The following is a 24,780-nucleotide window of genomic DNA, read 5'->3' as shown; positions in this document are numbered from 1 at the left end:
TGGAAATGAGTCAAGATCCATCAAAAAATGATAGAATGAAATGGAAGTGAAACACGATGCAATAGCAAGTGGTTTTAAGGTGCATCTAGAAGGCGGGGAGATAGGAAGGCAGATAAGGTGGGAAGAACCCCTTCACGTGCAACTTGTTTGGGGGAGGTTTACATGAGCATGATATTGATGATGTGAAGAGCATTTCTGAAACAGGGAGAAAATCTCAGGTGGTTTTATGACGGAGCAATTAATAAATTATGGCCCTGCGAAGTAAATTATTACAACCTGAGAACTTCTGAATCTGCTCAAACAAGAATGAAGTCCTGCTCAAACAAGAATGAAGTTCTTTCGGGGGGGGGGGGGGCGGCAGGAACTTCATTCTTGTCTGATTGTGAGTGAGAATATAGACATGAACAGAGGCCATATTCATGAACATTTTCCTTGGAAAGTCGATTTCTCTCCAAAGATCAACTGAAAAGGCGTGAAAATTGAAAGAAATTTGTTTTCTTTTTGGAAAATCTTTATATTTTCATGAAATAGGTTTACTAATCTCGACTTATGTTTACAGTCAATTTTATGAGTTTTTGGATGCTAAAAAAGTTGTATGTTGATAGAATAGTATATCAAGTGCATTATTATCCAATTTTAAACCCAAGAATTGCTATTTTTCAACATAAAAACTATGCTTTTTGACACAAATGACATGAATGGATAGAGCTAGGAATTTTAAGTACTGTGACCAAATATGATACATTTTCAGTCCATAGTTTTTGAGAAAATTTAGTTCAAAAGTCATTTTCTGATCCTGAGAATCGGAAAATCATTTGAATAGTGTGCAATACATTTTCACGCTTCCATTTTCCGCCCCTTCTTCCCTTAAATACCGTAGCGATCGCGCACCCCCATTTTTGACATTTTGTAGAAATTTTCTTTGAAAGCTCCTAACTAGGTTCATTTCAGTCCGTTTTGGCCAAATCTTTTTTTGATCGATAGCAAATCTCTCTGGCTACGCGGTCACTGAAAATCGTCAGAAGTTGTACTGTTTGAACCGAGATATGATAACGAATGTACAAGTGGATACCATTTTTTTCGGGGTTTCCTGTTTTTTCTGCCGAACTAGGGCCTAAATCAAAAATCCGGCTTTCCCATTCGATGCGTAATTTTGATAGCTACAGTTAAAAAAAAGAAAACTGGATTTGCTTGAAAATTAAAAGAGTTAATAGGTTTTGAGTGAAAAATTAATGAATTGTTTTGGGGCATATGTTACAGGGCCGAAGATCCTGTCCGGTATGTTCGACCTGAGCGAGCGGAGCGACCTGAGCGAGCGGAGGAGGGAGAACAGACTAAAATATGAATCAACTGATTCCACTGAGCCAGGGCCGAAGGCCCTGCATCTGATTCCACCTAATTGCGCGGCATAGCCGCGCCTAGCGGAGTCGGCCGTAGGCCGAGGACGCTAGTCCTTCTGGAAAATAATCCAGTTGATTTTTGAAAGGAAAATGGTTCTCCAAGGAAAATGTTCATGAATATGGCCTCAGATTTCAGATAAATTGTTTATTGAAAGAAGAAAAAGCAATTAAGCATTAACTGCATTTATACCACTAGAAACCGAACTCCAATAAGTCGAAATAGCTATTTCGTAGTTTTTGGCACCTTCTGTCCCTGTTGTCTTCATTTGGACTGTTGACTGCACTTTGTTTTGTCTACGCAGATTCATCATTCGAAGGGATTTGATTCCAACAAAAACTATGATAAGATTGTAGGTGGGCACTGCACAATAGACTCCTCTCGCCACTGTATACGGCACGTATCCACCAAAAAAGTCCTGCCCAACGGTACGAACATATATTATAGCGATAAGATACCAGCCAACGAACAATAGATGAGTGAAACTAACAATCAGAGTAAACTGCGATGATTGGGAGATTTCTTCCAATTCGTATCTAACAGACAATGTTCTTCTCTGGCGGAGGAATCTGAAACTGAATTCTATGGAGGTTTTATAATTTCTGAAGTTTAGAAAGAAACACTTACTTGTTTTTCAGGCGACTATGAACTAACAATAGAATACAGTTGCAGAAGAAATTCGTGATTTCGACATGAAGAAGAAACCAAAAAAAGTTGTTGAACTGGGCAGCTGAAGTGGCTGGGATCAATATGAACGAAATGAACGGATCATCGAATTTTTCGTTTTTAAATACATTGTAAATGAGGTTCACATCTGATAATATCTGTAATAATACTTTGAGGATATTCAAACCACAACGGCTTACCAAAACTGCAACGAGCACAGGACCTAGTAGAGTTCGGACGTTTTCATAACTTCGAGCCATTCCAAGTGCAACAAATCTTTCAATCGAGAATCCGATAGGTAGTAACATTGGTATTGTCATAAACAAAGTCATTGTTAGATGTCCAGTTTTGAAAAGAGTTGAGTCAAGTATCAATTGACATTTTGAGGAAACGAAAAATGGAATAAAAAAGTGGTATCCCTGAAAAAATTCTTTTTGCATTTTCTGAAAGTTTCTAGAATTCAAAACTTACAAAGTCCAGCATTACTACCGCTGCAAATAAAAAAGACGAAAAGAAATAGCAGATCAGCATGAATTTGATGTTTCCATGGAATCGAAGAACACATATTTTCTTCACCAAAAAATATAAGAGTGTCGGAATAGCAAGTAACGAGACAAAAAATGTCCAGAATTGTGCAAAACGATAGAAAGGATGATAAGTGACTTCAGATGCCAAGTAACATTTGGTCTCATTTATTGTGAACGTGTTAGCTGTTTGATTCATTGTATGGATTGATTTGAAGTACAGAAATTGAAAAAAAAAACTAGAGGGAGTTTTGAAATGTCTGAAAGTTCATCTGATGTTTCAATTCAAACAAGTAACAAGAAGATGTATGCACAAAATGTTGAGTGTGTTTTCGACTGGAATATACATATCGTGCTCCAGTTGTTCAGTGACAAACAGGAAAACTAATAAGATGTGATCAGCTGAGAGACAACACACTAATTAGTTATTTTCCGGTGGACGGAAATTTTTTGTGTTTTTGAGGGAGTCTGAAACTGGACAAGAATTTGAGAGGGAGATTTTGAAGTCGGGAATTTTTCAATTTCTGCGAATGCTTGAATTCGTGGGAGACTTTTGTTCATACATTCTAATGAGTTCGAAATTCCCAGAGGACTGAAGAACATAGCTGAAGTTAGGAATTTTAAAGTTCCAAAATTTTGAAAAATTGAAAATTTCATGAAATTTCAAAAAAATCAGAAGTTTTAAAGTTCTGAAAATTTCTGAATACTCAAAAACAGAAAACATATAATTTTTTGAGAGTGGAAAAACTCATATTCCGAAATTTTCAAAATCGGAAGTTCTGAGCTTTCTGAATTGACAATTTTTTTAATTTTGAAATCAGAAATTTTTTTGAGGAAAACGAAAGGTTTTCTGCGGATTCGAAAATCCCAAAAATTCTGAAAAAATTTTCGGATGACCAAAAGATTGGGAAATCTTAAGTATAAACATGTCAGCCATTCATTTTTTTGAAAATATCTGAAAAACTGAAACTATAAAATGTTTCATAAAACCGTTTGTTCCTCAAACAGTTAAAAAAAATGGTATTCCGTCACAAGATGCTTCTTGTTTTTGTTTGTTGTATATTCATTTTTCACCTAGTGAACTCTGGAGAATCTCACAATCTATCCAATTCTCAGTAATATTCAAATAATAATTATTTTTTTTTCGATTATTAAATTTCAGAATCGTCCACCTTCAACTGAATGCCCTTAAAGAATTTCTGATTAGCATGAAAGTGTTCCAATTCCAGAAACTTTTCGATGAGAATCTGGTGAACATGGATACCATTTTCCATCCAAATTGTAGCTAATCAATTGGGATTTTGAAGTAATTCAACTTTTATTTGCAGTTCTATTTCCAAACAATGTTTTTGCATCACTGGGTGACTCGGAATTCAAAGATAGTTTGAAAGTGAGATTTTGATTTTTTAGTTTTTGAACAAAAGAGCTTGAATTTTCTTTCAGGTATTCACAATTTTTGAACCAACTGCTACAAAAACATCTATTCAGGCGTTGATTACAATCAGTTACAAAATGGGAGGGAAAGAACAAAAAATGGAAAAAGAAGTGGAAATCTCAAAAGTTTCTGTATTTTCATCTCTCTTTGATTTTCAATTTCTTTTTTTCAGAATAACCAAAGTTCTACGGGATATGTATTCACAGGATTCAGGTCCATTTGAACTTCTGGAAACTATTTTAACCTTTAAAATGAATAATATCATATTATATTGTATTTCTGTAGCAGTTCCGAATTATATACGAATTTTATTCAAATTTCTCAAAAGTTTCACATAAATCCGAAAACCCATACTTCCTGTTCCCTTTCCCACAACTCATTTCCTCTCGTTCGCACTCAATTATGAAATGGGTCATTGCGTAGAAGTTGCGTTGACTCATTCTTACCTCATACTTGTATTCGGACATCCTTATTTCTGTGACATAATAAAAATAGGCAAATGGCTCCATCGGAAGAATTAAGAGATTCTGAAAATGTAGTTGCAGAAGGCGATAAAGAAGAAACTGGTTAGCTTTTTGTTCGGATTTAGCCCAATAACTGACACATTTACAGGATCAAATCCAAATTCGGAATCTGTTCATCAGCTGGACTTGTCTTCTGAAGCACTAGTGACATCGACTTTGAATATTCGAGGCAATAAAATCACACAGGTAAATTGCTAAGTTGATTTTATCGAACTCCGCAACACCACATTTTCAGTCTCTCCGTCCGCGAACTTCCCCTCTTAATCGCAACATTGGAGGTCATGATTTGTCACGAGAAGATCTTCGGTCTCCTGATTCGGTTTGTTTTTTTTTTAGTTTTTACTCAAACATCAGTTATTCATTCAGGTGGCAGCAACTTACACAATTCGAGAGAATCGAACAGAAAGACAGACAAAAGTGAAATTAGAAAGTTTGGAGCGGCGACTGAAAGCAAACGAAAAAGCGAGAAAGGAAATTGAAGCAGAAGCGGAAAAATGGAAAGATCGGGCAACAAAAAACTCGAGACGACTTCCTGAGCTGGAGTTGGAACTAGCGGAAAATGTTCAAGCAAAAGAGGAATGGCAGGTTAAAAGTCAGGAATCGGAGATTCAGAATAAGCAGTTGGTAGAAGAGTTGACAAAGCTTCAACAGAAATTGGATGACGTTGAAAGTTCCCAGAAGACGTTTCAACAAAAAATTGTTTCTGCATTTGATATTGACCAAGAAGATTTGTCAAAAATGGAGAATTATTCAAGTGTTGGGAATTTCGATTTCTTGGAGAAAGAGATGCTGAATTATAAAAAGAAATGTTCGAAACTAGAACAAGAAAACATAAAGTTGAAGGAAAAGTTGCAACAGGCAAGCTGGCCTTTATAATTTCTTGACTTTAACATCGAAATTTCAGTTATCATCCAGCCTCACTCTGAATCAAAACCACGTATCCACATTGATGGATCACTTGGAAACGAATAAGGAACAAAGCAGGGAGATTCATGGAATATGCAGAAAAGTAAACATATTCTAAATTTTCTCCTGAACTTCTATTTTTGTTTCTAGGAAATTGAAATCCGCCAAGATCATGAAAGCCGTATCAATCATGATGTTGCTCTTTTGACTTCTACCATAAACGAACAGAAAATGGAGTTGGAGATGTTGAAAGCAGAGATCAGATGCCTTCGTTCATATTCTCAGGAGATGTCAACTTCGAATAAAAATAATATAATTCTTCTAAAATCTGCAGAAACAGAGAGAAAAAGTTTCCTGGAAACTTTGAGTGTTCTTCTAAATTCTGATGTTGAACCAACTGAAAACAACGTTAAACGAACGATACGAGATTTGGTTCGAGAGAGAAATACAGAACAAACAAAACGTTTCGAAGCAGAAAAAGCCGCTTCTTCAGCTGAAGGCGTGCTTTTGGAGCAGGCGAAGCAACAGAGAAATGCACTGTTTAGAGCAAGAGTTTCAGAAGAAGAGTGCTCGAAATCTGCAGAGAAAATTGAAGAGTTGGAACAGGAGCTTCTGGCTAGTGACCTCGAAAGAAAGAATCTAGAACACAAAATTGCCACTTTGGAAAACTGTATTTCAAAAGTTAGTTATAAAAGTTAGCCAGAACGAGAAATATAAAAATTCAGGTATCCCAATTGTTAAATGTCAATGTGGGCGGAGTGTTCGATGTAATTTTCGACCGTATTGAGGAATTGATTGCTCAAGAATCAGTGTATCGAGTTGTGGTAAACGATAATCGTTTCATTGTGAGATTATATTGAATTTTGTTATTTAATTTTTCAAGTTTTCAGTCTGAAAATCTTCTTCGCGGACTTCAAAGTGTCCGAAAAGATATTCAAGTGGGAAAGAGCGGTGGAGTAGATGGAAGAAAACAGCCAACGTCTCCAACAATTGTAGCTACAGCAGCGAAAATTATTCAGGTACGGTCCAAGTGTTTAAAGTAAGGTTTATCTAAACTCTAATAGAGTGCCATCCATATCGCCAACTGAGCCAAAATAAATGTTCAAATGCTGGTGAATATACCCTAATTATATTATTCTATTATTCTGACAAACATTTTATTAGTTGACCATTTTTTGATAGCTTTAGGGAATGAGATACAGTACCTGTCAATAAGATGTACAAAAACATATTTTTCAGTGGTTTTCGGTCATTCTGACTATTTTCAGGAGTCTTGAGCTCGGCTGTCAAGCGTCGGATCACTTTGAAAATTTTGGAGGGTGTAAAACAAACCTAGATTGAAAACTGTGTGTTCACAAAACTGTTTTCAAAATTCCTAGCTTTTCAGCTATCCCCCGATTCCGGAAAGACACTCCCTTTTGGTCCCTGTTGTATTCGAAAAGGTGAAAAACAGATATCATTCAGAAACCGGCAAATAGCTGAAAAACTAGGAACTTTCGAAAATTCTGTGAATGTAAAGTTTTCAATCTAGGTCTGTTTTAGACCCTCTGATATTTTCAAAGCGATCGGATACTTGACAGCCGAGCTCCACACTCCTGAAAATGATCAAGACCGAAAATCAACTGAAAAATATGTTTTTGTATATCTTATTGACCGGTAGTGTATATGGACTAAAAGTGGACGGTTTGAGTGGCACTCTATTAAGGTGTTAGAGTAGTTTTTACTACAGTAGTTACAGTACGGTACAAAAGTTTTCAGGAACGACATACTTTGAAAACCATGGACAAGATGGATAAGTTGAATAAGGATCTTTTAGCAACGATGACACTGGAGACATTGAGAGCCGCTGACATAGAAAAGACCAATTTAAAAGTTTGTTCTTACCTGCATAAATTCTGTTGAACTCTTCAATTTTTTTCAGAAAAAAATGAATGAGCAAGATGCTCGAATTCGTCAATTGGAGAGGGAAAAGAAAGAAGGAGAACGAATCAGATCAATAATTCAAAAATGGGAAAGAAGAAATGTTCCAAAATCGGAGAAGTCTCTTTTGAGAAAAGCACCATCTGTCGAGCATCTTCGAACCAAATCTCAAACTTCTATAACCGGATTGTCGCCAGTCTTGTAGTCAATAATTTTAGAAAAAAAGTTTTATTTCTTTCATTTAACAAAAATTCATATTGCATTTGGGAATAGTACAGTTCACTTTACTTTCCAAGCTTCGATTTGATCCAATCCATAACTCCTCCTGTAAATAAAAAATATTCTTACTGAAATCATGATTTTCTAGCTAACCTGTTTTATTTCCATTCTCCTGGACTACTGTACCATTCATTCCATCCATTGGTGGTGGTGGTGGCCCAGCAGGTTCTGTACCATTTCCTAATAGTGGTTCCATTTCAGTTCCATTTGGTGGTGGTGGTGGTGGAGCATCTGATGAACTGGCAAGAGCCAATAAAGCAACAATAAAAAGGACAACGAATCGAAGAAGCATTCTGAAAAACGATGAAGTAGGAAGTTATAACTATAGGTCGAAAATTTAAAAAAAAAGGGAAAAAGAGGAAACTCAAATCTCTCAAAATTAGTAGACTGATCCTACTAGTTTAGTTTATATAGTCGCTGAGTTGTGCTGGGGGTTAAAATGACAACCCCCGGCGGATAAAAAACAAAAAATAGATGAAGATCGATCAGAGTACAATGATTGGAAGCACTCATCGAAAAGGGAGCGGATTACTGAAAGAAATATTGAAATGAAACCGGATGGGACAGAGAAATAATAAAAGGGGTCGATGGAGAATTAGAATACGATAACTGTAGTTGAAACAAGTGATTTCGTAAATATTCTAGAAGTTTCAAAACACAAACAGTTTCGAAAGATTCGTTTTGCAATTCACAGAGAATGTCAATCAAACTTTTATTCCCAAAATACTGGAAATCGATTTGAATAGTTCTGAATATAGCGAAATTGTCAAAACGGTGTCCAGAAAATGATCGAAAATTCGGAAAACTCCTAAAATTTGAAAAAGTTCCTAAAAATCCTGAAATTTCTAATATTCCGAAAAACCCAAAAATTTTTAAAGATTCCGAAAAATTCCAAAAACCCCAAGTAATGCGAAAATTCCCATATATCCAAAATTTTGGACATTCCGAAAATATCAAAAATTCAAAAATTCCAAGTTCCGAAAAATTTCGAAAATTCCGAAAAACCCAAGTTTCAGTAAAATTCCGAGAATCTCAAAAATTTCAAAAATATCGAAAATTCCAAGTTCCAAAAAGTTTCAAAAATTCCCAAAAAATTCCGAAAAGCTGAAAAATTCCAAAAATCACACAATTCATAACCTACAGGGTGGCTTTTAATTACCGGCGCACAACTTTGGCGCCATGGTTTTCGGTGATGGCGCGCATTTGGTTATCAAATTTTGTCAATTTATTTATTGATTCATAATTGACATGTTTGCCAAGTTTCAGCTTTATTGGTTAAGTTTCAGGTAAATGGCGAGACCTAACGTCGACCATGCGACTGTCGCCAGTCTTGGCGGTTTTTCGAAGTTATCATAGGATTCACCGTGATTGGATCTTTATTTAGACGCATTGAGAAAGGATGAAAAACCACGGTGACAACTCCAAAGAATTTTGACGTTTTTTCTAGTTCAAATCAGGAGTAACTTACATAAATCGCTCAGAAAAATGGCCATGAATATGGGTATCTTGCGGTTTCCGGCGTAAAAGATAGCCCGAAAAAAGCTTGATCCAAAATGCTATTGTACTCTAGAATACGTCATCTTGTCGAGGAGCAATAAGCAATAGCGTCTGGAGGAGGCTAAATTTCTGCTGGATGGCACGCAGCGAGGTGAACACTTGGGGTCCGCTTTCTTTGACGAGCAGTGGTTCACGATTGAAGCCGAATCCAAGTCTCAAAGTTGTTGTGTGTTAGCCAAGGTTATCAAGGAAGCTTCTGGGAATGAAAACCCCATTCCTAGATATTTCCACCCGGCCAGCATTACGGTTTTTGGTGCGATATGCTCAAATTTCAAATTTTATAGAACAAAACGTCCGTATGACCAAGGAAGTGTATGTTGACCAAATCTTGATGAAGATTCTGATCCCACACACCAAATGCCACTTTGGACGGGAACATTGGATTCACCAACATGACGGAGCGCCAGCCCACAAACTCATCCAGCCGTGGTTTGAGGCGCACCTTCCAGGGGGGACAAATGGCCGGCCTACTTGCCGGATTTGAACCCCCTCGACTATTCCATCTAGAGTGTTGCAAAAGAAGATCTGCTCAAGACCCCATTCAAGTTTCGAGGCTCTAGAAGAGAGACTGTTTCAGAAATGCGACAAAGTTTTGACCGTGCCACCATCAACGTCTACACAAGACGTCTTCAGGCCGTAACTAAGGCGAACGATGACCGAATCGAAAATTCTTTTTGATTATAAATTTTGTACGTCCAAAAAAACATGTTGTTGAGTTTCATCTGTTTAGGGCTTTTAAGTTGTGAGAAAACCTCGTTCAAACATGCGCCGGTAATTATAAGCCACCCTGTAATTAATATTTATTTGAAAACTTGAAAAATTCAAATATCTATAATTCCGCGTGTCGATCATTTCTATGTTATCCCTTCTTATCTTATCAATGATCTGGTGAACGGTGGGTATATAAGCCAGAGAAATCAACGAAAAGCCAGTTCAGTTTCCATTGGCTCTAGGGAGATCACTTCGAACTAAAAGGACCCATCCCAATTGAAGCTCCGAATCGTTATCTTCCGTCAGATCCCTTTCTTTGTTTGCAACTCCATAACCACTTGTTTTTCCTTGTATTTTCGTCTGTTTACAGTAATCCTGTTTGCATTTTTTGTATTAGTGAAAATTTACACAACATCCAAATTCAATAATTTATATCTATGGGCTTGTAGGTGAACACCAATAAAACATGCGATGGGAGAAGAGTAGCGAAAGTCGAATGGGAGCATTTCTAGTTGAAATACATATAAATAAGGGGACATAGAATGTGGTAAAGAAAATTATGCGTAGAGGTAGTGATTTTAGTGTCCCAGAAAGTATTTTTATAAAAAACTAAAAAAACCGATGAATTAGAGAGAGAGTCAGTGTTTTCGTTGGAAGAAAACGTTGAAATAACACCCAGGATTTATATAGTACATGACTGGCAAATGATGGTACATGAATCATTTTATGAAACATGACGACGGAACAGGGAACGGTTAAAACAGAATCAAGGCAATGAGAGCTAAACATCGTGTTGGGTTTGGCGGGGGCTTACAAGAGAATATCACATGAACAACTCGAATGGATTGAGAGAAAAAATGGGCACCTATGGGAAAATGAACTATAAAAACGAAAATCAATCATTTTTATAATTCACTTCCCCGACATTTGATATAAAAAGTTGATTTTAAAAAACATGGAACACTAGATTCACTGGATTTTTATTAAGGGGTGCGATAATATTAATTGAATAGGGGGTAACAAGGGGGAGATACTCGTGTTTTGAAGAGAATGAAGCGAGAGGAAAAAAAATTAATTTAAAAAAAAACAAATAATGAAAGCTAGAGTTTATCTTTGCTTTCGTACTGGTGCAACTTCTGCTGAAGGTCTCGGTTGGAAGCTTCGAGTTGGTGGACTTGTTCTAAAATGTTTAATTATGAATAACTCGGAAAATCACTGCTCAATCAATAAAAAATTAATCAATAGAGACTCAGTCAATAAAATAGTGTAATGAAAACTCACGTTTGAGAGCCTTGTTTTCTTCACTGAAACAGTGCAAACGACTTTCGAGGGCATCAATGTACTCTTTCCGCTTTCGGCGAGATTCTTGGGCGGAAAGCTGGAAATTGTTTAAATTTTTCTTCGATATTCCGATTCTTTTGTAAATTAAAAACTCACCTTATTCTTGATCTTGCGCCGAACAATTTTCAGCGACTCTTCTTCACTTTTGGACAGAGGATACTTCGTTGGGATCGGATATCCTTCCTGGACAAGAGTTCTCCGCTCTTCAGCTGACAACATCAGATCACCGTTTGATGACATGTTCTACAAATAAGGTAAACATTTTTAATAGAAACATCAAAATTCTTTGGACCAACTAAACTGATAAAATGATAAAAATCGAACCTGATCAGAGATGAGTTGTTGTCGAAGTGCCATTTCGTGCATCTTATTTCTTGCTTTCAACTGCTGTTGAGCAGCAGCCAATCCCATGCCACCTAGAAAAAAAGATAGTTGTGAAAAAAAACTCTCTAGATATGATATTTTTAGTTTAACTTCAGAACTGAACAATCTAATTGAAAAATAGGAAACAGAAATTAAATCACCTAAACGCTTTTTTTGGTTCTCATGGTTTCTGTTTCCACTTTCTCAATAATCAAATTGTTCAGTCGAAAAATTTTTAAATATTCTCACTATCACATTGGTTCGAGAACTTTTTAAACATTTCTTTTAAACTTCACTTCTGAATTTCCAGATATAATACGTACACAATAACAAATCATCAACATCCATCAAGTCTTTGCTACCTTCAGCTCCATCGCCTTCATCACCATCCGTAGCTAAAAACATTGAACTCGAAAGTGTCAAGTCCTGTTCTTCTTCATCAGGACTCGAATCATGAGAGTTCGTCTCTCCTCGCGCTTTCAATATAGCTGCTAAGTCGATTTCTATTCCATGGTCTTCTAGTTGTTCTTCTTTGATTTCATCTTTGATGAAAACGTTGGCGGTACAACGGGTCGCCATCGCTTTTTCAGCTCTACAGTATATTTCAGGTTTTCGGTTACATATGACGGAAAAGAGAAAAGATTGAGAACTGTGGTAAGTAATGTGGTGATGACAGGTGACACGTATGAAGAAGAATCACCTAGAAGATCGAGCAGTTGTGAACAAACTATCGACGTGATAAGTGTGATCAAAATTCGAATGTGCGAAGGGAAAATCCTAATGTGTATCAATTTTTTAGGCAGATCTACATCAAATGAGACTATGTGCAGACGGTTGTGATTATCTTCTGATCATGATGGTGACGTGGAAAGACTACGTACCAAAAAGGGCCCAGAGGGTAAATGGATCGGGAGAGGACACACAAAAGAGGCAAAAAAGAGGCCATTGGAACAAGGAGAGGGTTTTTCGATCAACGACCCTCAAAAAAGAGCATGGACAACCAAGAGACTCAGAAATCGCAACGTGGCAGATGAGGAGGACCGACCGATTAGAGGGCTAGGGATCGGCATTGAACACGCGAAACCTCCGAGACGCCGAAAAGACCCACGAAACAGTGAGAAAAAAGAGAGACTCTGAGAGTGGCCTCCTCGCCGTATATACACACTTTGCCACGTCAGAGAAGTCAGAGGAGAGAAAATAGATGGGGACGTGTCTGTCTTCTTCTTCTTTCTTGCTTCCACATTTTCTCGTGCCTATTTCCCTATTTTCCCCTCGTTGGCCATTAGGGCCCAATGGCTCTGGGAAACGACGAGGCGAAGACGACGGAAGCGGTTGGTCACGGAGTTGTAAAAATATATCCAAACAAAATTCTCAATAGCCTTCATCAAAAAATTTCCCAAAAATAACTTTAAATTTCCACGTCATAAAATTTTCAAAAAAATTCATAGGGAAAATTTCACAAAAAAAAACGTTGAAATGGATGACGTGCAGGATGGTTTCAATAGAAAAAATATTTTTTGGCTTTCTCTCATTCTAGGAGGATCTATGTGTGTCAAATGTCACGTCACTATTTTTTTTTAGAAAAACGAAATTGTCCGTGAGAAAGTTTGCAGTTGCAAATCGCACAATTCTAATTTTAAAAAAAGTTAGAAAACGGATAAAATAGCAAAATCAGATTAGTTTCCACTTTCAAGAGTGGAAATGAAGTCGATGAAATGGTAACGGTGGTAGAAGAGAAAAAATGAAGAGGAGTCTGAGGCGAAAGCAGAAGAATGAAGTCAGGAGTAGGGGAAAAGATGATGTGAGTGGAAGAGACGTAAAGAATAGATAAGACACAGACGCGTGTCACATGACGTGGCAAAATGTGAAGCATCATCAGCACTACTTGAGTGTGTGTGTGCATGCGCGTGTCGCATTGAAGCCCCCCGTTTTCAGACTGACATCTCAACCTTTAGGATATTCTTGCTTTCGTTCTGACGTGGCAGGTCTTGTTGACTTTTTTCCTCTTTGATTCACACAAGAATCATGAAACAAACAGAAAACAATCCAGACATGAGAAAACTTTGCAAAGACACTGGCGGCCATCTGTGTCCGCCTTGACTTCCTATTTCAGCAAGAAAGAAGAAATTCGCATAGGAACAAGTTGACGACACGACGACTTCACAAAGGAAGTTCAGACGATGGACAAGTGACGTGGCAGTTTTCGACGTATTCTTCTTATTTTCTTGTCTACACGCGCAACATGCGCACAACCACTCACCCGTTCCGGGGGTAACCGCCGAAAGACACTGCCACAGAGCAGCAACCAGCATATTCACAGAAGCCAATTGTATTTGACAGATGATGTGACGTGGATTCCTGGTCAAATCTACCAAGCGCATCTCTTCGGAGATGGTTCAAAAGACACTGAGCAATATAGCGGGGGGAGCGTATTTCTTCTTGTAAAAAATTGACAAACGTTAAACTTGCGAGAGATCTTTAGCAAATTGCACTGAAATTTCAGAATACATCACGAAATTACAAAATTTTGAGTATCAATGTTGTCTGAAATAAAATCTAACGTTCCACCAAAAATATAATAAAATCTAACGTTCTAGGCAACACATAAAAGGCGTTGATGACGTGGCAAAAAACCGGATCGAGAAACAAGAGGTGAATGCGTTTACGTCATCTTATTATGACGTGGAAGGAAATAATTGGGACGGAATGGAAAGAAATGCCCAGGAATGTGCTTTATAAATTGATGGAAGCTATAAAAAAGAAGAAAAACTAAGTTTTTCGGGAATTGGAAAACTAAAAATGATTTTTTCGAAATAAAGGCCTAAAATTTTAGGTTAAAATTGAAAATTACTCTCCCTGGCGGAAAGAAACTTTGAAACAACTTTCGCAAGCAATTAGTGTAGTCCACGAGGACAAGTTTGGATTTTTGAAAAAAAAATTTGGGTCGGCATCTTTGAGACAGTAACCGACCGGTATGATTTAAAAGGCAAGTGAATGAGCCTGTGAAAAGCGATAAGTGAGAACGTGTTAAAATTGCTGAATAAATAGAATGAGCTGAAGATAATTTCAGATTTCAAACAACGGCCAAGATCGCAGTTATCACTTTTGTTTCTCGCCTTTCTTAAATCTCACCGATCGGTACGGACCCGCACTTCTCGACAATTAACGCTGATTCTAATTGAAGAACCAATGTGATAGGAGATAATTTTTTTAATCACAGACCAACTTTTAACTAAAAAAACATACCCATTCCCTCGTAGATGCCTGCATCCTTGAATAGGAAATTATGCGGAACACTTGAGACGTATTGGGGACTGTGATAACTGGGTTCATGCTTGGGGAACACTGGGTTCATGCCCATTTGCAGGTTTTGCTGAGAATGGTGCTGGATCACATGATGATGAAGATGGTTGTGATGGGTGTGCGAAAAATGGGCGACTGATGGAAGCGGAGAGTGCTGCTGCGGAGCCATTGAGTGACCACTGTTCATCATTCCGAAAGATGGACTGCTGAAACATGCTTACAAACGATAAAACTGTTTTGACAACCGCAATACAATTTAAAATTTAGTTAAGAATTCAATTTCGTAGCTTTAAATCATAAAAGAACAATAAAAATTAGAGACATAAGAAAATACTCAACGAATTGGCTCTCTCCAAAAGGTGATAGTGATACATTGATATTCGAAAGCTCAAAAACGATCAATGAATCACAAATAATATTGGTTAAACTCCGTGTTTAGGCAAATCAGAAATGAAAAAAAAATACAAAAGTGAAAGCCACGTTGCAATGAACTATAGCAACTCAACGTGGGTGGCCGGCGTGACACGGTGACCTAGTTTCACGCACCGAGAATTTTCACGTTTTTAAGCAAAAAAATTCAAGAAGTTCACGTGGAAAAGCAAACGTGTATAAACTCACTGCGACGATGTGGCTGATGGACTGAACGGTGCATTGAAAAGAGAGCTTCCGAAATTGATATCGAGTCCAAGTGGCTCATCTTTGAACTCATTTGGAGAAGAGAGTGAAGACGACGGGCTGCCGGAAGACGACCCATGATAGTCTGAAGTTTTTATAAATGAAGCTGTATGATTTGGTTGCTAATAATTCATTGTTCCAAGTCAGATTTTTACTTGTCTTGTCAGAATTATAAAACTGTCGCCTGCGTGTTTGCAGACTTAATGCAACACACCGTAATTTTTCCTAAAATTTCGGTGATCAACATTTTAATTCGGCTTCTGACTTCCATATCTTATCAGCGAAGAAACCTTGTCCTGGCAAACATTTATTACGAGTTTTTTTCGCTCTGCTCACTCCCAATTCCTTTTAATCTATAAATATTCTATCACTCTTTGTTCCATTTTTGAAACATTTCAGAGTTGTACAACCAGCTACCTTTCACTTTTTGATAACTTGCTAAATAGCATTATCACTCAACTCATTCTTTTTTTGATAAGTAAACAAATGTTTCGATGTGAAAAAAAAGACGAAAAAAGTGGGTCATAAATTGCATTTACGTCAATGACCTGTACACGAGGCGCTCTTGTTTCATGATATGATTATTCTTTTTGTTCCGGGAAACGCCATACTTAATTGTATGACAAAGTGCTGTACTGGGGCAGCTGTAAGATGAGAATCCACTTTCAGCGACGGCAGTAGGGTTAACTAGTTTCCAGTAAAGACCAGTACGTCATAGAAGAACTACATTGCTCCCACGTGGGGGAGCGGAGAGAAACAATTGAAGTTGCAGCAACTTGGACTTAGAATCTTATCAGTCCCGATTTCGTATCGTAATCATAGAAGTTACAAAACTCGTTTAAAACAGTATCATATCGTAGTTTTTAGCGAAGCCGAGCAAGACTAAAATTCAGAGTGATATACTGTAAAACCTGTAATTTAAGGATTATAAAATTTCGTCAACTAACAAAGCACTTCTGCTATTATGATGAACAATTTTTCAGTTGATAGTTTTTTTATATCTTCGACAGGAATCGAGAAAAATTGGCTTGAAGTTGAAAGTTAGAAGCCCTTCTATTACAGGTTTTACAGTATGTTCCGAAGACAGGAAAGAACTCATATACTCAGACCATTCAAAGAATTAACGAGTTTTCTTATGTTCTTCTGTACTTTCCAAACTGGTGATGGCACACACTGATAACGAGGCTTTTATATTTAGGTAGTCATAAAAAGGAAAGTGATGAAAGCTATGGTTCAAAAGCACAGAAAGGAATAAGAGTAATAAAAGTTAAGATGCCTACCTTCTCCATTACTACTATGTCGTGACTGGTTGAACATTGCAGGAAGAGGAGGAAACAGCATAGATGCTGGTGGTTTCTCATCGGGCGGAGTACAAGGTTCCCATTTCATTGGGTAGTTATGCATGGGGTGCATCATATCACAGTTGTTGGGCATTCCCATATGCAGTGGATGCATTTGTCTGGGAACTGGCATTGGCATCGACGAACAAGAAGACATATCCATAGTTACAGTAATAGGTACAATATGTACAGAAATCTGGCGGGAGTTGTCAGGATGGAGATAGAAATAGTTTTTGATACTGTTCTCCTTATTCGTGTTTCTATTTCCTAGCCCACTGGCAGGTGGGCAGGCGGCAGCAACTCAATAAGAGAGAAAAGATACAGAGAGATGGGGGGACGCTAATTTGATAAACGAGATAGTTGGAGCGCAGTTTGAGAAGTCATAGATGAGAGCACAAGTTTCGGAGAGACAAAACTGATAACACAGTTTACAGTGCCTGAAAGCAAAAACAGATGTTAGTCATTTTCAAGGCTCCTTTCGATTTTGATTATTGAAAGTGATGTGGATATTGAATTTAGAGCAAACATGGCGATGGATGGAATCGAAACTCTAACCAGTCACACCTTCTTCGTCATTTTAAGGAGAAAAAACATGACACCGAAAAGGCACTTTATCGATACTTGATGGCGGTCGTAAAACGAGAGAAAAAGAGCTGATAACGAGATGTTGTCGTCGACGACGGTTTTGGATTGAAACAGTGAATATACGATGTTGCCATTGATGTTTGATATGTGTGGCAAGAGCAGTCAGATCGTTGGAAAATTTCACGTATTCTGTGAAAATATTGAAACAAAGAATCTTGCACAGAATAAGTACGGTAGTATTGGAAAACATTTTGACCTGAATTACAGAACTACTGAAGGAGCATCATGAAATTACTAAGGCGTGAATCTGCGGAAGATCTAACTCCTCGACTTTATTCGCATTTTGAACAGTCAAGCTCTTATTTTCTACATTGGAGGCACATTTTTAGCCTTCAGTTTAACTAGTACTCGATGGTTTCAGTTCTCGCAGTTTTTGCTTCCAGACCTTTCACCGATATCAGACTTTCATCAGATTACTGTCGGTTTGCTTCTGCTTCTTTGTTAGTGATTTTTCTTCACCCAATGACGCTATCAATTCTTTCAACATCAGCACCAACCTACTAAAAAAGGAGAGGAGGCGTGGTTTGTATCTTCGACTCTTTTTTTTTTGGGTAAGTGCAAAGATTATTTAGCACTTGTTTATTTCCTTTTCAGTTTCAATTTATAAATTCAATTTTCAGCCTTTCATTGTGCTGAAACCTGTGTGCCGAGAAACGGAACTGAACTTAACTGTAGTTTGACGTTAGGCAGCATAATCTTTATCAATTTCTATCAAAATTGTGATCATAAATTAAATTAAACTGAAATTCTTCAGATTCTCTAGCACGAACGCAGAATTTTGAGTTAGAACTGCTGATAATTAACCGAGAAAAATCTCACCGGAAGTTTCATCAGTTGGCTCCATTTTGATACGGATAGGCTCATCGGAGAAACCATCGTCGTTGTCGAAGAGCTTCAGAATCTGGAAAAAAAGTACTGATATTTATGATGCTCTACATGAAAAATTTTGCCAACGAGCATGCTTGAGAGAAAACTTACATCAATCGTTTCTCTGTCGGTGTTGTGAATCTCTGAAATGAATATGTCCTTTTCGAGTGGTCCCGTTGTGTTCCAATCATCATCCATCATCATTTTGCTTCGAAACGAATTGCAAATTTGGCTTTAAAAAATCGATTATTGAGGAGAAAACGGACTGTTCACGATCACAGCTGAGCTAACGTTCAGAGCAAATGGGCGGCGCAAAACGTTTCGGGTGTGTCAATATCAATTTTTGCGTATACGGACTTACGCAAAAATTATTGCTGAATCAAGGTTACGACTAAAGCTAATGAAGAAAACAAGAGAATCGGCGTGGCCCGGGGACGTGGCAAGTAGAAGGAGCATTTGAATCGAGCTAACACCTTCTAGCAAGAAAAAATTAGGTCGAAATCTGTTATATAGTTAACCGTGTACGTGAGAACACAAAGATTATTTTTCGAATAAAAAGTAAAAACTACAAACATAGAAACGGATAAAAAACAAACTTTCGATCTAGGAAGGAACGCTAGGGAGGAAGAAAGCAGAGTATCAAAAACAAAGCTTTTTTCGAACAGTTTTACAAAGAAAAACGAAATTTTAGTGTTTTTCTATTTTACGATCAAGAGAAAATGGATATAAACGAAGAGAAAAGCGCAAAAAGGCGCAAAAGGCAAAAAGAGAGAGCTTGAGAGAAAAATTCAAAGCGCTGACTTTTGTAAGAGAGGGAATGTGCGCTCGCTTGACACTTGACCTGGTTGACCGGGTTATTCAGAATTCTAGTCAGATTTCAGAGACGGCTCCGGGTGAAAAGAGATTGTCCGAAAGTAGCCGTGCGTATATGCTTTTTCCGAAATTTGACAGTGCTCTATTCTCACTTGCAGCTAAACAAATAGGTCATGGACGGCATCTTTCCGGAGGGGAGAAAAGAGAAAAAGAAACAGAAAATAGGAGAAGGGACTGTTTGTAATATGAATACAATAGTATTGTACATACGAGGTTGCTCTATTCATTGATATGAAACAGGAACAAATTCGACATGTTCTTCTTCTTTAGAGGAGTATGAGATTCATTGCAAACAACCACAATAAGCAGAGAAAACATTATGCGTAGGTCAAAACTGGAATTAGGTTGCTTCTTTAAAGTTCTTGAATTTACGATCGAAGAACGAATCTCCACATGTACATACAGAAAAGAAGTATCCGCACATGAATCGGTCGACACTTTTCAGCTGCAAAACTAAAGAAAAGCAGCTGCCCCTGTATTGCGCTCTTCGTCCATGGTATCCCCACACTTTTTTGTGTGTATTTTCCCTTTTGCAGCAAAAAAAATTAGAAGAGAAAGTGCACAACTTGAACAGGAAGGGTAGACAGCTGCACAAAGAATACTTGCAGAAATCGGAAGGAACATGCATAGTAGTCTCAATGAGATCCAAAGGTCAAATTTTCATTGAGCAACAGGAAAATCAATTTGATCTCTTCATCTAGAGTCTCATTTCCAAAAAAAAAGGGTCACTGGATGTGAGTTCTAGAATACCTAAATCTCGGTCATCGCGGCGACAGATGAGGGAAAAAGTGACTGGGATGGAAGATTAGATCAAAAGTGTCCTTTGCCCGAAAAATGACCCTCAAATTGGGAAACTTTTTGAAGAATATCTCCTTACTATTTAATGAGAAATCGCCGATTTTTTTGTGTGGAAAACTGTTTGAATAAAACTAATTAGAGGTAAGAATTCTCTCCTAAGAGAGGGATGTTTAGCGGCTAGAGGGAAAACTAAAAGTGACTAGTTTTTTTCGGAAATTGATCAATTATGGAAATGAAGATGGACGGTTTTGTTTTGTTTTTCGGTATTCACTGGTTTACCTAATGATTTAGGGGGGAAATAGGGAGAAAACCATGTGAAACAGTACCATAAGATGCCGGTCCAATCTTCAGATGCAAGTCAAAACTACAGTCCAAGAAAGCTACAGTCCAAGAAGAGAACACATCATTTTTAAAATTCTCACCAACTTTCTTTGAAACTCTTAATAGTGAGGAAAAGAATGTAGGGAGAATAGTTTGGGACTATTCTTCTTCCTCCCAATCCGTTTTACTCTTAATAAAATAAACAAAAGTGTGGTCATTTATGTTTTGATTATTCTTCCGGAAGAAGAGAGTTCTTCATATTCATTTTCTTCAACCCTAACCAAAAATGTTTATTAAAAAAGAGCAATTGACCTAAACATTGACCTATATGATTTACTTTTAAAAAAAGAGAATACACTCATTTTGGGGGGAAGTTTCCTCTTTTTGATGGAAACATGAAAATGGGTTCCTTTGAGTGTGACCTACCAACGAATTGCCGATTTAGATCACAGAAAAAGATATGCACTCGGGACGACGAGGAAAATAGAAGACGAACATGGAATTGACATTTTAAGGGAAGAAGCTGTCCATATCCGGGATCCTGGTTAATCTAGTGGAATAGATTGGAAAAATGAGAGAAGAGCCCTTTACTAGATGGTTTTGAATAAACTTGATTGATAAATTATCAGAAAATAGGAGTCTTGAGAGTTCCGCTGCATGTCTGTATAACTACCGTAAAAACTCTAATCGAGTTTTAAGCCCATATATCTGATATTCTGTGAGAGATATCAAAAAGTGGTCAACTGACAAAATACTTTTGATACTATGATAAAAAATTTATCAATTGACGAGCTCACACTTGACAGTTTGGGGGGGAGGGGGTCTTTCTATTACAGGTTTTATGGAAATTAAGGTTTCAGGAACTGCCTTAAAATATTTTTAACGATAGAATCTCCAGAAATCATGATTTTTTTTATCTTTTTGAGATCACTAAAGGATATGTAAAGTCTGAATAAAAACATCAAAAACGCTTTGGAATAGGATGAATTTGACAATAGGCTTATATTTCTGAATTCAGACAACTCAATTTTCTTTCAAAAAAGGCGAATAGAATAGCACATAATACATTTGAAATTCACACGCCGACATTTCAAAACTAAACAAAGTATACCATCTTTTTGTCATCTTTCACCCAATAACTTTTCTCTCAAAAAACATGGATTCCATAGATGTTTTGAATAATAAGCCATATCGGTCAGAGACTAAATAAGAATCGATGAACCTACAGAGAATACATGAAAAAGAAAAGGGGAAGAAGTGATAAAATAAAGGTATCGAACGTCTCATCGAAAGTAAATATTGAAAATGGAGGTCTCTAAAGGTAGGGGCATTTTTGGGCGCGGTCATTTGGTTATCAGCATGATTATGAAGTCATTCTAATACATGCCTTGTACTATTTTTCAGATTCTATGTTATGGCATCATACGGTCTCTCTAAACAAAAAGTTTAAGTTTAGTGTAAAAGCAAAACTCACATAATTGTTTTCATTATCATTATCAATTTTAGGGTTAACTTTGTGTGGGTGTTCTCAACGCGAACAAACTTAAGACTACAGTAAAATTAGCGTTGGTCTCGAAAGTTTCAAATAGCGATACGCTACTCAGCGGTGCCTTGTTTAAGGCTACTGTTAATCCTGTACTAGAAGGGCCCCTCTAATAGAAGGGCCTTTCGGAGGTACCTTGGGACGATAGATAGCTTCGCCCTTCTAATATAGGTTATACGGTAACTTCGTTTTGACAAAAAGATATAGGTGTACAGCATTGATGTTTGTTTCAATGAATCTTCCCGAAATTCAGAATCGGCTTTGTCACAAATACGACATTGAAGCTGTCAGCTTTTGAAGGATTTTTTGGAAGAGAATTTTTCCTACTTTCTCCAGGGCGACGTTTTCTCAAATTGCGGATGAACTGAACTTTTGAACGAAAAAAAACTATTTTTTAAATCCTACACTGGGGGATTTTCCATAGCTGAAGAAGCTTTTTGGCCTATGTTTTTTTACAGTCGTTGCTCCCCGAGAAACGACAGAAAACATCACAAAAAAACGTTTTAAAAACGGAAGCATAGTTTTTTGTCCGATTCAAACTGCAATATAACATACAAAGGTGTGTATGTCCTCCCCGTTTTTTCCTATTCTTCGAAGCAACACCTCCACATATAAACTTTTATTTTACACGGCTCGCAAACTCTGCAAAATGAGGTTTCGCGCAATTTTTTGTAGGTGATATTACTCTGGTCTAATTGCTATGCGCGTTGCAGCCGAAAATTCAAAGGTGTGCGGAGTTTAGGTCTGGTGGAATTTTAAAAAAGCGCATGTATGTTATTAATTATTTTCTGGAAATTAGTCGGAAGAAAAGCAAATTCAGGCCAGGAAGTTTTTACAAACATACTGTAAGACCTGTATTAGAAGGGTCGGTTCTTCTATTGTTGCAAGTTATCTCCGGAGGGCCCTTCTATTAGAAGCGCTCTTCAATTACAGGAGGTCCATCTATTTTTCGGGACATTTTTCTCAAAATTTTAATCAAAAAATATTACTAAGTTTCGTTCAAAATACATAAAATGCATCAATTTCAAACAACACATTTTGAAGAGGGCCCTTCTCCTACAGGGGGCTCTACTTTTTTCCAAGCCCTTCTCGGAGGGCCCTTCTATTTGAGGGGCCCTTCAATTAAAGGGACCCTTCTCAAACAGGTTTTACGGTACACGGTTCTTTAAATGCACCTTTAAGGATTTCGCTACCAGACTTAAGCTCCTCCCACCTTCGCGCTTTTGGCCCCAACGCGCATTGGCATTAGACTAGAGTAATAGTAAACCTGTAATTTTCAACTTACAATTAATTTCGAGACCAGAAGCCGTTTTTGAGACGAAGAATAGTGTTGGAATGAGGTGGATTGATTCGTGGAATGATATAGAACTATCGAGAAACACTGAATAATGAGGTGATTATCATTTAATTAGTTATGCAAAAAAAAGAGGAGGGATAGTTTGGTCTTTTGTGGATGGTAGAATTGATTAAAATATCGTAGTTTTTGATCGAAAAATCAAGAAAGCGATGTTGTGTAAACATTTAAAAAGGAATCTTGAAACATCCAAGTGCAAAGCGAAAACTTTTTTGTCTCGACCTCTTCACACTCGGTTTTCTACCTATGGGTTTTGAAAAACGATTAAATAAAACAGGGATACAACACAAAAATTCGGACGGATTACTGCCAAATCTAGTGCCCAGAATATGTCTCTTGTTTCTCTACGTTTTTATATTCAGTAGGCGGAATATAGAAGAAGTGAAAGCGAGAAGGAAAGAAGGAAAGGATCATCACTACGGGTTACGGTTGCTATGCTTTTTGAGAACTTCGTGTGTTGCTAATGCTAAATTTTCGCATCCCGAAAAAAAGGAAAACTTTTGCCTCTGCCTGGAAGAAAATAAAAGAAATGAACATAATTCAGAAGAATGTTCATAGTGTGTTGTATGTGTTTGTATCCCTCGATTCTTCCTCTCTCCGATTCCTAAAAGATTCAAATCTCTTTCCACTCCTGGAAACGGGCCACCGATCCGTCATTGCGATTCTCGACTGAAGGGAAGGAAGAAGAAGAAGGAGAAATCTCGAAATCTTTGTCCAATATCTGAAGGAATACCTGTTTAGAGCGGGATTTTATTTAAGGTTCTTCTGGCAGTGTGCCAGAAAAAAACGATACAAAAATTTCGAAAATTAATTGAGGAATGCGGTTGATCCTCCGATCGATAGGATAACATCTTCTAATTGTAAGCAGCACCAGCCGAGAAAAACGACGTCACAGATTCGGAGGCATGATTAATTGGGGGAAATTTTGCAAGAAAGTTTCTTAGATTTCAGAATTCTTATGGAGTACCTTCAGGAATGAGATTTGAATTCTTTGCAGTTAATTTTTCTGAAAATTTGCGACAGGAGATATTTCGGAGTTTTCCTGGAGTTAGGGTATGCATATTTATGTAACCGTCAACAATTCTCTGCGTACAACTGAAGTTCTGAAATTTTAAAATTCTGGAAATTAGAAATTATGGGATTCCGAAAAAATTGAAAAAAAAGGATATTATGAAAGTCAAGAAATCTATAGTTCCGAAATCCTGAAATTTTGAAGCTTTCATGTACCATCGGGAGCCCGCTTTAGATTCGTCAGCGTGGCTCAGTCGGTAGCGGCCCCGCATCTGCAATACGCGTCGCGTCCCACAAGTTCAACTCCTTGAGACGCCTATTTGAACAAAATTTCGAGACAGTGGTTTTTTTTCGTTTTTAACTCAGAAGATCTCTCAATAAAAATCTGAAATCAGTTTTTTGATCTACTTTATGGTTCAAACACGT

The 24,780-nt window shown here is 37.4% G+C and overlaps 5 protein-coding genes across 5 annotated transcripts; 1 reads left to right on the top strand and 4 right to left on the bottom strand.

Moving 5' to 3' along the window:
- Positions 1-1,567: 1,567 nt before the first annotated feature.
- Positions 1,568-2,787, bottom strand: Cbr-srb-1 (the record flags this gene model as incomplete). The annotated part of the gene is made up of 4 exons (XM_002630622.2): positions 1,568-1,967; positions 2,026-2,222; positions 2,265-2,483; positions 2,536-2,787. The coding sequence occupies 4 exons, from the start codon at positions 2,785-2,787 to the stop codon at positions 1,568-1,570; spliced, it is 1,068 nt and encodes a 355-aa protein (XP_002630668.2).
- Positions 2,788-4,522: 1,735 nt separating this feature from the next.
- Positions 4,523-7,578, top strand: CBG02343 (the record flags this gene model as incomplete). Its single annotated transcript, XM_045242612.1, has 10 exons — positions 4,523-4,589; positions 4,636-4,733; positions 4,783-4,866; positions 4,914-5,405; positions 5,452-5,556; positions 5,604-6,134; positions 6,179-6,298; positions 6,344-6,472; positions 7,212-7,325; positions 7,375-7,578. 10 exons carry the CDS (start codon positions 4,523-4,525, stop codon positions 7,576-7,578), a joined length of 1,944 nt encoding a protein of 647 aa, XP_045092333.1.
- Positions 7,579-7,657: 79 nt separating this feature from the next.
- CBG25648 lies at positions 7,658-7,944 on the bottom strand (the record flags this gene model as incomplete). Its single annotated transcript, XM_045242611.1, has 2 exons — positions 7,658-7,698; positions 7,746-7,944. 2 exons carry the CDS (start codon positions 7,942-7,944, stop codon positions 7,658-7,660), a joined length of 240 nt encoding a protein of 79 aa, XP_045098183.1.
- Positions 7,945-11,020: 3,076 nt separating this feature from the next.
- Cbr-crh-2 lies at positions 11,021-16,943 on the bottom strand (the record flags this gene model as incomplete). The annotated part of the gene is made up of 8 exons (XM_002630624.2): positions 11,021-11,100; positions 11,202-11,298; positions 11,358-11,504; positions 11,586-11,677; positions 11,948-12,019; positions 14,871-15,133; positions 15,546-15,687; positions 16,883-16,943. 8 exons carry the CDS (start codon positions 16,941-16,943, stop codon positions 11,021-11,023), a joined length of 954 nt encoding a protein of 317 aa, XP_002630670.2.
- Positions 16,944-17,209: 266 nt separating this feature from the next.
- On the bottom strand, positions 17,210-18,658 carry CBG02347 (the record flags this gene model as incomplete). The annotated part of the gene is made up of 2 exons (XM_045242610.1): positions 17,210-17,242; positions 18,566-18,658. The coding sequence occupies 2 exons, from the start codon at positions 18,656-18,658 to the stop codon at positions 17,210-17,212; spliced, it is 126 nt and encodes a 41-aa protein (XP_045092332.1).
- Positions 18,659-24,780: the final 6,122 nt, after the last annotated feature.

Source organism: Caenorhabditis briggsae (assembly GCF_000004555.2).
Source record: "Caenorhabditis briggsae complete genome, chrII, whole genome shotgun sequence".
Classification (NCBI taxonomy): Eukaryota; Metazoa; Nematoda; class Chromadorea; order Rhabditida; family Rhabditidae; genus Caenorhabditis; species Caenorhabditis briggsae.
This window is presented reverse-complemented; position numbering and strand designations above follow the sequence as displayed.